This window comes from Austrofundulus limnaeus, unplaced genomic scaffold (assembly GCF_001266775.1).
Source record: "Austrofundulus limnaeus strain Quisiro unplaced genomic scaffold, Austrofundulus_limnaeus-1.0 Scaffold1191, whole genome shotgun sequence".
Classification (NCBI taxonomy): Eukaryota; Metazoa; Chordata; class Actinopteri; order Cyprinodontiformes; family Rivulidae; genus Austrofundulus; species Austrofundulus limnaeus.
The window spans coordinates 1-14,332 of record NW_013953593.1 but is presented as its reverse complement, the minus strand read 5'-3'; the positions used below and the strand labels follow the sequence as shown (position 1 = coordinate 14,332).

The window sequence follows — 14,332 nt, the reverse complement described above, 5'->3', positions numbered from 1 at the left end:
TCCCAGTTTAGTCACAACTTCCTCAAATCCATGAGAGCTGGGTGTCGGCCCGGCGCTCAGAGTTCCTATCTGTGCACTCCTACAGGGTCAGAACCTGAAACCTGAACCTTCTGACTGAAACAAACATTTAGTTCAGAGACATAAAAATCTGCCAAAATCAGGACTTTTTGATGCATTTTTATGATTCTTTACCTTATTTATAAAACATGAATGTTGAGGTTTAAAGTAGTCCAACTACCTGATAAATTATGCTTTTGAGCTTTATCACATGCAAATAAACAAAAAATAAATAAAATAAAAAACCTTCAAAATATTCCTCAAGCTTGCACAAACTCTGTCGTCATAACTCCTGACTGAAAAAAAGGTTTGGTGGTTTTTCTGAGAGGTTTGTGTTTCACAAAGTGTGCAACTTAAGTTTTCTGAAAAGATGTTTGCAAGTTTGCAACTAATTCTTTTTCATTTTTCATTTACTCTAAATTCTAACAAATCTGCAAATTTATTTTAAAATCTACAATTTATAATAGCTATATTATAATTGATAATAATTACTATTAATCCAAGAACAATTCTTGCTTAGAGAGTAAGAGACAAACAAAAAAAGTTTTTTAAAGTAATTAAAGAAACTGAAACAGTTTGTTGTAAAACAAGTAGTAAAATTACGGGATCAAAAAAACAAAAAACATTTCAATATAACATAACAGGTTCATGATTACATCAGAAACACCAAAATAAACTAAAACTAAAAGCCTGTGCTAACTGGCTAACAAATACAACCCAGCTAGCTGTAGTTAGCTTACTACTAGCTATGCAGAACTAGCTTACTACTACTCATACTACACTATAGCCATGTTAATAGCTAGGTAGCAAATACTTGCTAGCTAGTAGTTAAGCTAACTACTGCTACTAGCTAACAGTATGGTACTGCTAGCTATGAGTACAAGCTACTGCTAATAGCTAGTAGCACAGTAGTTAGGCTATTTAGTTAGGCAACTATTACTACTAGCTAGTACGATCTAGTTAACTGTAGCTGTTAGCCAGAAGTACAATAGTTAAGCTAACTACTTCTACTAACTAGCAGTAGTTGTTAGCTTGTAGTATAGTAGCCAATAAGACTAACATGCTAACACTAACACACTGACTAGCTAAATAAACTACATTTTTCCTAAATAACTAGTAGTTGTAAWTAGATAGTACTACTAGTACTATTACTATCTAGCTAACAGTAGTTGTTACCTAGAGGTACAGCAGTTAAGCTATGTAGGATGACTGGAAGAGGTACGTACAGCTCAGGACACAAAACAATTCACAACACCCTATCTAATAAACGTGCAGACACGTGCTTCAACCAACCCATTTGTCTCACAAGTAGGGCTGCCAAAAACGATTATTTTAATGATAGATTAAAATCACAGATTTTTTATTCGATTAGTCGACTAATCGGATCATACATTAATTGAATATAAAACATACAGCTTATCACGTCAGAATGCAGCTGCTATCATATAACCATGGTTAGATTTTAGCTATATGCTAACTAAAAATAATTGCTGTGGAAGGCAAGTTCTGCTCTGCAGATATTACACAGATTTCTCTTTTATTTTCTTTAAAAGATCCCACACTTTTGAGCTCTGTTGTCAGGTAGCCATGATACCAGAGCCTGTCTGTATAATGTCTTGTGACGTCCACGGCCTACCCCAGTTACCACTACTGTGCATGTGTGTCAAGGACAGAAAGGCAGATGTGGCAGTGGAAGGTGTCAAAGCAGTTTGGAGAGAAAATCAAAGTAAAGAACAAAAAAAGAAAACGATTAATCGATTATTAAATTAGTCGATTATTTTAATAATCGAATAGTCGTCGATTAATCGTGGCAGCCCTACTCACAAGGACACATTCTTGCGATCGACGACCTAATTTTTCAAATATTCGGTCTAAGAAAGTTGATTTTAAATCGATTTCAAGCCGAGGCTAAAGCGCTAAGAAGAACCGTGTGCTACTAGCTTCCTATTACAAATAAAGTACTTTATTTAAAATTAATCCTTGCTGCCATCTTAAAACAACTGTTTCAAACAGTTTTTACTGGGTTAAAGCAAATACAACATTAACTTCAAAAAGAAAAAAAATGTATAGGTCTTCTGGACGGGTTCTTCTCTAATGAAACGTTTCGTCTCTCCTCCAAGAGACTTCTTCAGTCTGAGAGTTTCAGGCAAAATTCAGGCTTTTAATAACCATTTAATAACCATTAACCTCAACTACTTGGTTAGTTAAATAAAATTGAGGATTTKTGCAGGCTAGCCTTTAGCTTGTCGACTAATATTGTGAATCCTGTTAATTTAGTCAGTTGTGCAACTACTAATAGTGGTATTGTTGCAGCCCTAGATATGCATTTTTTTTATCTTTTCATGTAGAGAATGTTAGTTTATCTGAAAGGTTTGGTCACGGCCCATCTAATGGAGGAACTAAAAGCACAACATGAGATTTGTGTTAAAATCCTCTTTTCTTGACAGATAATCACGTTAACTGTCATGTTTAGTATTTCAGGAAGCTAATTTATAGCGTTTAGTGTTTTGCAAAAAGAAACTAAATAAATATAAAACTGAATTAACTTAAAATTAACTGAATATTGAATTAAAATTAATAAAATAAAAATCTGATCATGGTCCAACACATTTCACTTCACCTCCTGCCTTCTTTGTGCCGCTTAGTTAAAAAAAAAGTTTCAGTTACATACTGTTTTACAATTCCTTTCCCATGCTTCCCTTTCTGTCACTTCTCCATAATTCTTGGTATTTCAGTTAGACAGGCCCACTTTCTGAAGCTTCCCCTTTTCCATAGATTCCTATATTTCATGATTTCCACTTCTTCCTCTTCGGTTGTACAAACAGAGGCAGAGGCGTGTGGAAATCAGGCTGCARAGACGTGCAAACCGCAGGTTGGCAGCTGCACCAGCCCTGTTCTCTGAAATGCTTTTTTAAACTCTCTGGTGGGAATCGTCCATCGTCTGACACGAGTGCATGGAATTAAAATGAGTGTGATAAAAACTGAGTACGTTCTGTGAGCGTAGAGGAGGCCGTRCGATTGTTTGCTCTCTGATAAATGGCGCTCGCCCCTAGTTTCACTCTGCTTCCTGTATCTCTGTTTCCTGTTTATCGTGCCGTCGCTCGTTTCACTGAAGTGTGATGGTGTGAGATGATCGACGTGTTTCTTCATCTCCACGCTGAGACGCCACACACACACACACACGCCACCCGAGCCCCGCGAGCCTCCACGTGTGGCCGAGCGCTGGCTCGGAGAAACGACCTCGTTCTGAGCCGGACTCGTTMAAGAATAAAGTCCAAAATAAGACTTGATGCAGTTTTTAAAGTGTCACAAACATGAGGAAGGTGCTCGGTGTTTTCCTCCCCCTGCTGCCAGCGTCAAGACTTCACWATATTTTCACTCGTCTTAACATTTAGATCTTAATCTTTTTCCTATTTTAGATTCTTAAATGTCAGTTTCCTTTTAACTGAGATAACCTTTGTCATATTTTGTTGTTTAGAGAATTAAACAAAGCATCAGTTTATTTAATAAGATTATTCAGATTTAGACACTATTTTAGCACAAATGACTAACATTGATCTTTAATTTTAAAAGCTAAAAACGGTTTTATTTACTACAAAATAAAGGTGGAAAACTGAAAGGGAATTAAAAATAAAGTTTGAAATTAAAAACTACATTTTGATGCCTAAAAATAACAGTTAAAAAAAACATTATCCCCCATTTAAACCTTTTCATAGCAATAAAAAATAATTTAATAAAATTCTTAAAAATAATATTTATTTTTAGAGTCAATAAAAAGGCTACAATTCAGTGTTTGGATCAAAACATTCGTTCATTCTCATGCATTAAAGGGATATTTTGGATAGTTTGAAKTGAGGTTCTGTGGAAATACGAGCAATAAATATCTTACCTGTTGCAGATAGCTCTGACTTCCCTGAGTTTTGCTGCTGCAGCTCAGAACAACTCCAATCTACAAAGTTTAACAGCAATTTCTTTTAAAGGCTGCTTTATTAACATCTACACTGAATTTATTTAATAAGGTTCTTTGCTGTGGTTCCCTGCAAGCACACACAGCAGCAGCAGCTAGWTGTAGCACTTCCACATTTAAATTTCACAATGTAAACACTTAAATGTCAGTWTTCAGGTTTAAATAACCAGCAGCACAGTAGATAAGCTATGTACTAAACGGTACCTATTACGGCTAGCTAGTACTGCTTAGACATGCAGATAAGATTAGCTAACAGCTAACAAGCTAACATCAACAGGTTTGTTTCGGTCCCACCAGTCTTTAGCTTGAAGGGGACGAAGACGTGACGCAGACTGAGTGACAGTTATATTAGTGGTTAGCAATTAGCTTCCATTTATTTGTACTTGTTTAATTAGCTTCCGCTAATKTTTATTTGTTTGGTGTTTGCTTCCATTAAATTAAGTTTAGGCAATTTTATGTTTGCTAAAAGCTAAATAATAAGCTAACATCATCCCAACAGTCCTCAGCTCAAAGGAGATGAAGATGTGTTAGGCAGACTGGCAGCAATAATAGCTATTAGCTGTTAGTTTCCACCAATTTTAGCAAAGCTATATTTTTAGTTAACAGAATATTTGTTAGCAAGGCTAACGTTTTAGTCAGCTGTGCTGTCCACTGTTAGCTAGTATTAAGGTACATAAGCTACACATTACTAGCCAACTATGAATACTTGCTAGTAGTAGACAGAAGTGAAAGATAGTAGAGTAGTAAAAGGCGATAATTCTTGCATTACACATTTATTTTGGTCATTTTATGACACTCTTAAAGAAAAACAAACCTCAAGGCAGAAGCTGAAGTGCTACAGCTAGATGCTGCTGCAGAAAGTAACCACAGAGTTTTATATTATAACCATGAAATATGAAATTGATTTTGGTGTCAAAGGTTTATTAACTCATTTTTTTGAGACTAGCCRTTAGCTCATCAGTCCTGTCATAATTAAACTGTCTAACGGAGGTACAGAGCTATCTACAGCAGGTAAGATATTGTTTATAGCCTTTCTATAGAACCCCAGTGGCAAAATGCTCCACATCTGCTTGACTATTTGTATAAATTAGGCATCTTTTAAAACTTGACTTGATGACAGAACCATGCTGGTGTTCTAAACCGTGGCCCCTCCCTTCCCCCCTCTTTTCCAGCCTGTAACATTAAAGTTGAGGCTCGCAGTGATGAGGAGAGTGGGCTGGCCTGTCACATGAATGGCGTGGAGGAGGAGTGCGCGGAAGACTTGCGCGTGGTGGACTCCTCGGGGGCCCAGGCCGACGGCTCCCAGCCGAGCCCTGAAGCTAAGGCCTTCTCCTCGGCTGGCGGGATCCGGCTGCCCAACGGGAAGCTCAAGTGCGATATCTGCGGGATAGTTTGCATTGGCCCCAATGTGTTGATGGTGCACAAGCGCAGCCACACCGGTAAGCCGTCTGCAACGCTCCTTCACATCATTCATTCCACTTTGTTTTGGCAAAAAAAACAAACCTTCATGTCGCCCGCTAAAATGTAATGAGTTGAAGCACAGCCATCCAATGGTTCAGGAGATATTTTGCTAACAGACAAACTCCAAATAGTTCCAGTTCAGGAATAGTGTTCAGGATCAGTCTCAGCTACTACCACGCCTGTTTTCAGGTTATTTTCTGTCTTTAAGACACTTTTATGGTTTTTAAATTTTCTTGGCTGTGGCGGCCATCTTGAATCAGTTTGACAATAAAAATTAATCAGCTGCAGATGTACGTCCGGTGATAATTCCCTGCAGGTTTCGTTAAAATCCAGCCCGTGGTTCAGGTGATATTTTGCTAACAGACAAACCCTATAAACTCCAAATACTTCCAGTTCAGTATGTGTGTTTAGGATCAGTCTCAGCTACTACCACACCTGTATTCAGGTTTTTTTTTTTAGATGAGGCTGATTTTAGGACACTTGTGGTTTTTAAATTTTCTTGGCTGTGGCGGCCATCTTGAATCAGTTTGAAAATAAAAGTTAATCAGCTGCAGATGTGCGTCCGGTGATATTTCCCTGAAGGTTTCGTTAAAATCCAGCCTGTGGTTCAGGAGATATTTTGCTAACAGACAAACTCCAAATAGTTCCAGTTCAGAAGAATTGTTCAGGATCAGTCTCAGCTACTACCACACCCGTTTTCAGGTTATTTTCGGTAGTTGAGGCTGACTTTAGGACACTTTTGTGGTTTTTAAATTTTCTCGGCTGTGGCGGCCATCTTGAATCCGGTTGATAACTAAAGTTAATCAGCTGTAGATGTACATCCAGTGATAATTCCCTGTAGGTTTCGTTAAACTCCAGTGCATGGTTCAGGAGATATTTTGCTAACAGACACACACACACAGGTTAAACATTAAAATCCTTTAAACAGACGGCGTTAGCGGCACGCTCAGCCTCTCCTGCGGTGCATGAAATCAGCTCGAAGCATCAGCATTCATTAGTTTCCTTTTAATAACTCCATCAGTTATCGTGAAAAAAAAAAGTTGCAGAAACAAACTTTGTCCAAAAAGCGTCTCGTCTGCGGGTTAATAAACAGGATAACCGCTTCAGTCGAGGAGGGGATCTCTCTACAAAGTGACAATTATCTGGCTATTAAAAGTTTTTCAAAATTCAAAATTGATATTCTATTGTGACAGAGCCAAACCAGTGGTGGGGAACCTTCGAGCTTAAGAGACTAATGAAACTGAAAATGGAAGAAAGGAACGGCACATTAATGTAAATGCAAAAAGAAAGAATAAAAGACGTAATGAAATGCCTCCCACTTAAAGAGAAAAATATTCAGAGGTAAGTCTTTTTTGCTCCCGAAATGCATTTTTAATGAATTTCCCTTTTGATATATTTTTGCTGCTTCACCGGTGACTCTGATTTTACGGTGGGCCTTTCACCACTAAAAAAAAAAAAAAAACACATTAAAAGGTTCTCACAGAATGCCACAACACGCCGAGAGGCTCGATATTGGTTGATTCCAGAGGCGCTGATCAGGAAGACTGGCTCTCAACACAAAGTGTTTTCTTCACTTTATTCAAATGAGGCAGAATTTGCATGGCGCCGCGGCGCTTATTTAAGAGACGGAGAGGAGGGAAAAAATGAGAATTTGAGATCAAATTGACCTAAGCGCTGGTGCATTACGGAGCTGGCAGCCTGAGTCTGAGAGGCTCGTGTTCGATCAGAGAGCCGGGGCTCCATGGGTTCAGTGGGGGAGCGGGAGGAGACGGGGGGAGACGGGGGGTGTCAGTCTGCAGAGAACGACCCCCCTCACCCCCCCCGGCTGCCGGATCGCTCCATCATCCGGCTCGTTCAGGCCGCCGACCCCGCCACCGCTCTGATGTCAGCAGGATCCGACAGATCCGAGCACAAACTCCAACAAACGCAGCAGATTGAGTTCACTGCAGGGCTGGGAAACGCAGGTACGCACTGAATGTAAACAAAACACTTCAACCTGCGGTAACTCTCAGACCTCTCAAACACTTTTACTCCTGGTTTGAATATGAATTTAAAGAGGTTAGAGTGACTGACGGCCCGTGGGACAAACGCAAAAAATACAAAAAATTTTATTTTATCATAAACTTTAAGAAATAATTTATCTCAACGTAATTTCTTTATCTCATCTTCAGAAAACTAGCAGAATTATCCAACATTTATGTCATGAAAATCATATTTATGTCCTCGGAATAGCTTCTGGAAATTTCTGCTTTGTGCCTGATGAGTTTTTGTTTGTTTATAAGTGAGACGCTTCATTTGTCTGCATTATTATTACTTCCTATTATTCTGCTGCAGAAAATTCATGCATCTATCAAATGTTTTGATATAAACAGCTAAAACCCAGTTTATCTTTTACAGTGTGCATAGTCTATGTTCCTGCAGGTTTAAATTAATAAAATCAGTTTTGTTTTGTTTTTACAGCATGCAGAGTCTTAGTTCCTGCAGGTTTCAATTTATAAAATCAGGTTGTTTTTTTATTTTTATGTTTTACAGCGTGCATAGTCTATGTTCCTGCAGGTTTAAATTAATAAAATCAGTTTTTTTACAGCATGTACAGACTCTTAATTCCAGCAGGTTTAAATAAATCAGGAATAAAATGCAATTTTTTTACAGCGTGCAGGGTCTATGTTCCTGCAGGTTAGGGTGAATCAGGAATAAATCCAGTTTCAGTGTCTGCAGGTGTGTGTTTGACRCGTCTGCTGGTTCTGACAGGTGAGCGTCCGTTCCAGTGCAGCCAGTGCGGCGCCTCGTTCACCCAGAAGGGCAACCTGCTGCGTCACATCAAGCTCCACTCAGGAGAGAAACCCTTCAAGTGTCACCTGTGCAGCTACGCCTGCCGCAGGAGGGACGCCCTCACCGGACACCTGCGCACACACTCAGGTGAGACACTCGGCGCTGACTGGAGGACAGCCAGGTGGAGCGGGGGGGACACACAGAGACGTGTCGATGCTGCAGATCTGATGTGACTTTTTATTTGAATGTTTTTCAGCAGTTTGTTTTAGTGAACAGTGGACAGAAACAGCAGCTCTGAACTTTTAACGTTTYAATCTCAACGTGAAATTTTAACAAAAAGATTAAAAATGTGACTGAATTTAAAACATTTTATTAATCAGTAATTTAATCCTTACTTTTAGTTATTAAATAAACAGAAGATAAACAATCAGAAACTGCTAAAACATGGATTGGTTTGTGTTAAAATTGTTAAGTGAATAAAACTTATTAATAATCAGTATCTTACCTGCTGTAGATCTTTGAACCATAAACTTATGATAAAATTAGTTGAAGTATAAAAGTACTGAAAAACAGCTAAAATAACTTTAATTTGCTAAATTTTATAAACCTTTAAATCACAGACATCAGTAAAACACAAGGTTAGCAACAGGAGCTAATAGCAGCAGCTTCTAGCTGTAGCACTTCTGGTGTGTAACTTTATAAAACCAGCAGTGATTTGAAGTTAAAGTTATAACATCACAGATTTTAAACTTCCTGCTTCGCCTGCTTTATGTTTGTTTGTTTGTGTTCCAGTTGGAAAGCCCCACAAGTGTGCATACTGTGGGCGGAGCTACAAGCAGCGCAGYTCTCTGGAGGAGCACAAGGAGAGGTGTCACAACTACCTGCAGTGCATGGGTCTGCAGAACAGCATCTACACAGGTGAGTCACCTGCATCAGCTCCGACGTCCTGCCAGTGCAGAACTGCAGAGTCATCATTATTTCAAGGCTCAGTTAGGAGATTTCATTCTCCTCCAGGTGATGAAACACCTGGATGCATGAGCAAACGTTGCTTTAAGACCCAGAACCGTCCGCTCTGTGGATTAAAAAGCCACTTGGGAAAAAAAAGGAACAAATCAAATTTAATTGATGCTAAAATCTTCTTCTGTCTTTCTTTCCAGTAGTAAAGGAAGAAAGCAACCAGAATGATCAGAGGGAAGACTTAAACCAGCCGGGATCTGACAGAGCCCTGGTGCTAGACAGACTAGCTAATAATGTAGCTAAACGTAAGAGCACTATGCCACAGAAGTTTGTGGGTAAGGGCTGAAATCTGCTTTCCTTTATTTTCAATCAAATGTTCCTAAAAACTTGTAAATGCTCTGAAAACACAGCTGAAACTGAAATAATGTTTATTTTACTGCCTCCGCTCTGCAGAGTGAATCATTTAAAACATGGCTGCAAGTTTTTTATTTCTATACTTTTATTTACCAACAAGATTAAAATCGTTGTAAGATTATAAAAATTTCATATTAAAACAGCAAGTAAAAACATCAGTATCAGAGCAGGTGTACTGACATAAGGGTGTAACGGTACACAGTATTTGTTCTTGGTCCAGTATGAGGGTTATGTTTGTACTTTTACCAAATTAAGTACAATTTAAGTATTTTATTTGAACCAGTCTGAGGTTTTGTCTTTATTGCATCGTTTCTAAAAAAAAAAAAAAGGGAAAAAAAAAAAAAAGATTTTCGGGAAATTTTGTTTTTACTTCCTTTTTTTTTTTTTTTTTTGGTTCTCTGAATGGCCCTATTATTTTGTTGTACAACTCATCTAAAACACATAGTTTTTTAAATTAGTATCTTACTAACCTGACAGTAAAAGAGTGGAGGAAATGCTTTATAAAGCACTCTGCATCAAAACAAAGCAAGAACTCGTTTCAATGAAAAGTTTCCAGCGAAAAGTGAATGTATGGAAAGCCAAAAGGGTCAAACTTTGAAGCGTCCACCACTCTGTTAAATACTTTGCGGATGATACTTGGTTGTGTTTATTAACATCAAGTTTAAACTAACTGAACCAAACGTCACTTTTTGTACTAATTTCTGAACAAACAAAAACAAACCTTTGAGTTCATTTAACTTGTAGAATACTGTCTGAAGCAGGCGAACGCTGCAGTTTAATATACTGTATTGTTTTATTACCATTTGAAAACCTCCATGTTGTACATCAGTGGTGGCCACAGCTAACTAAAAACATAGCTTCACTAAACAAGTAAGAATTAGCACTAACAATAAGCTAACCACTAAGACAACAGCCACTCAGTCATCTTCTTTCAGCTGGAAAATGGTGGGACTGACACAAACCTGTTGATGTTAGCTTGTTTGCTAACTTAAACATGACAAAACCTAATTTAGCGGAAGCGAACACTAACAACAAATCGCCAACTGCTAAGATGGCAGTCAGTCTGCGTCACACACATTTGTCTCCTTCCAGCTGAAGACTGGTAGGACTGACACAAACCTGTTGATATTAGTTTGTTAGTTAGTCATTAGCTGGCTTAAAGTTAGCAATACTAATTAAACAGAAGCTAACAGCTAATTGCGAACCACTAAGACAACTGTTACTAAATCGTCTCCTTCAAGCTGAAAACTAGTAGGACTGACACAAAACTGTTTGCTTTTTAGTTAGCTGTTAGCAGCCCAAAATTAGCAAAACCTATTTTAACGGAWGCCAACATTCACAGCTAATCGCTAATCACTAAGACGACTTTCACTCAGGCTGTGCCACACGTCYGTCTCCTTCCACTGAAGACTGGTGGGACTGACAGAAACCTGTTGATATTAGTTTGTTAGTTAGCTGTTAGCTGACTTAAAGTTAGCAAAACCTAATTTAGCAGAAGCTAACACCAACAGCTAATTGCTAACCACTAAAACAACTGTTATTCACTTGTCTCCTTTCAGCTGGAACTTGTTAGTTTGCTGTTAACAAATATAAAGTTTTCTAATTTAGTGGAAGCTAATTGTTTCGCTAGCAGTTTTCAAAGTCAGTGAAAAGGCTAATCTGCTAAATGAAACATTATTTTCATATATTAGCTGATAAGCAGAAACATGTGCACCACTGTTGTGCAAACCTGCTACCTTAGAGATACGGGTCACTTTGTTTTTGAGAGTTTATTTTTAAAGAAATGGAAATAACTAGAGTTTGGCTTTTCTTTTGTTTTTCTGAACTGTGGCTTATTTGTACCGTTACACCCTTAAATAACAGATGAAAACACAAAAGTAAAGACAGTTTTAAATTTAGCTAGGCTGAATATGAAGAGAACTGAAAGCAGGTAAAAGTTGGAGCTTTTCAGTAACGTCTGTTTGTCTTTATCCCGTCAGGAGACAAACGTCTGTCGGATCTGTCTTACGACGGAGGTTCTGGAGAGCTGATTCAGCCCCACGTGATCGACCAGGCCATCAACAGCGCCATCAGCTACCTGGGGGCTGAATCGCTCCGGCCTCTGGTTCAAACCTCGCCGGCCTCCTCCACCGACGTGGGCCTGACCTCCATGTACCCCCTCCACAAGCCGGTGACGGAGAGCCACTCCGGAGCCAGCTTATCAGCCAAAGACAGTGCGGCCGAGAACCTGCTGCTGCTCTCCAACTCCAAGTCCGCCTCCAGCGAGAAGGACGGCTCGCCCAGCCACAGCGGCCAGGACTCCACGGACACCGAGAGCAACAACGAGGACCGGCCAGGCGCGGCGGCCGCCGGCCTCATCTACCTGACCAACCACATCACGTCGGGCGTGCGGAACGGCGTGCTGCCTCTGGTGAAGGAGGAGCAGCAGCGGCAGTACGACGCCCTCCGGGCCAGCATGGAGATGGCCTCCGAGGGGTTCAAGGTGGTGACGTCGGACGGGGAGCAGGTGAGGGCGTACCGCTGCGAACACTGCCGCGTGCTCTTCCTGGACCACGTCATGTACACCATCCACATGGGCTGCCACGGCTTCAGAGACCCCTTCGAGTGCAACCTCTGCGGCCACCGGAGTCAGGATCGATACGAGTTCTCTTCTCACATCACCCGAGGAGAGCACCGCTACTGAAGGTGGGCTGTCACCGGGGTGGGCCCGGCTGGAGACTCGCAGTTATTACAAGATGTATGAATTTTCTTTTGCAGTCTGAGTTCTGAGTGTTTATTTCAGCGACCGGTGAACCGTGCGGCCGCGTCTTCAACGGCCATGTTTCACGTACACGGCTTCAGAACTGTATTTTCGGCTGCGCACATTATTTTGTTGCCCACCTGGGCACGCCATGTTTATGATTTAAAGCTACTCACCGCAAAGTCATGAAACTTCTTGGATTGAAAATTTGTGAGCAAAGTTTCCGGACGACGGAGAAGTCCAACAGGTGTCGGGACGTGTTTTAAGTTCAGTGTTGGTATAAAAAGTTAGGTTGAGGTTTAAGGGTTAGAAGATGTTTTATGTGTTTAAAGCTAAGCTACGTTTTTATGGCACTTCACCTCCACCCAATTATTCATTATGACCGTTGTCTCCAGTGGTGGGCACAGTTCTGCTAACACGCTAATAGCAGAACTAGCTTCTCATTCAGTGGATTAGCTTTTTATTTTTGGGCTAACTTTGGCGGACCGATTAGCTTCTGTTAAATTAAACTCTCCCAATTTTATGTTTACTTAAAAAAGTGTAAAACTTCTTCTTTGAAGCCATTAAATAAAAACTGCCCCCTCTTACAAGAAGTGCTTGATGCATCAGCTACATTGTGTGTTAGCATGTAGCATCTTTAGCAGCTAAAAGTCAAACTAAGAGCATCAAAAATATAATATTTGAATAACATTACAAAAACTGACTGTTTAAAATATGGTACATAAAGTATTTGCTATTTGCCTAACTTCAAACAGTATTTATAAAAATGCAAACTCAGTCAAAGAAATGCTTTTATTCTGAAAGGAGTAAATAGGAAGTTTTAGAAATTGGAGCAATAACTCTGGTTTGGATTGGCCGATTAGCCACAGATGATCCCGCCCACTTTCAAATGAATAAAATAGAAAACTAAACAGGTTTGTGTCGCTACCACCAGTCATCAACAGGAAGGAGATGAAGACTGACAGTCAAGTTAGTGCTTAGCATTAGCATCCACTAATGTTTTTATTTGTTTAGCGGTTTAGCGTTAGCGGAGCTGATTTTTGTTTAGCAATTTAGCGGTTGGTTAGCTGTGCACACCAAAACGTTAGCTTCATTAACAGCTAACCAAAACGTTAGCGGTTAACGAAGCTAACGTTTTGGTGGGCACAGCTAACCAAAATGTTAGCTTCATTAACAGCTAACCAAAACGTTAGTGGTTAATGAAGCCAACGTTTTGGTTAGCTGTGCCCACCACTATACGCGGAAAGATATCTGGAGAAATACTGGAGTAAACTTCTTGTTCCAGCGTTTCTACTTTGCATTGAGTAACTTTAATCTGCTGGACTTCACTGGATCTGAGACGGACTCAATGACGACTTCGACTACTCTGAGAAGAACGGTCGCACAACTTTTCTGAACATGTTCAAAAATCTAACTTCAAGACTGAAAAATGAGAACGTTTGGAGACATTTGGAGACTCTCTGGTGAAAGCTGTTTGCAATAAACCACTTCCACCAAACACACAGACACACACACACAGCTTAATCGGGTCAGGGGTCCGCAACCTTTAAAATGAAAACAGACATTTTTTGTCTTCGACTGAACAAAAATTGGGATTCTGTCCGAGAAAATTTCTTTTTTTAAATATGTCAACTTATTTTAGTTTCTCATATTTGTATAAAACAAATGAATTCAGTTGACTTTATAAATGAATAAACAAAAAATAACCTGTTTATTTCAAACCTAAACAACCTTAAATTAAATCATTACTTTGTCTTTATTTATAATCCTGTTTTTACAAAATGACTTCGTTTTTTGACGCCTTAAAACCTGGAAATTTATAAAAGATGCAAAAAATGATTAAAATTTTAGAGAAGTTTGCTTCATGTTTGTTAAATATTCAGTTTTCTGGTTGGGTTTTGGCTTCTCTGTAAAAACTTTTAAAAACATTTTAGTAAAAACATTTTAATAAAAAACATTTTTAG

At 39.3% G+C, this 14,332-nt stretch overlaps 1 protein-coding gene across 1 annotated transcript; it reads left to right on the top strand.

The window, feature by feature from the left end:
- Positions 1–5,196: 5,196 nt before the first annotated feature.
- Positions 5,197–14,323, top strand: LOC106534497 (DNA-binding protein Ikaros; the record flags this gene model as incomplete). Its single annotated transcript, XM_014031150.1, is given in 5 exon segments — positions 5,197–5,463; positions 8,237–8,404; positions 9,050–9,175; positions 9,415–9,549; positions 11,608–14,323. Coding segments are annotated over 5 exon segments (1,400 nt in total), but the record flags the coding sequence as incomplete, so codon positions are not given.
- Between the last annotated feature and the right edge of the window lie 9 nt (positions 14,324–14,332).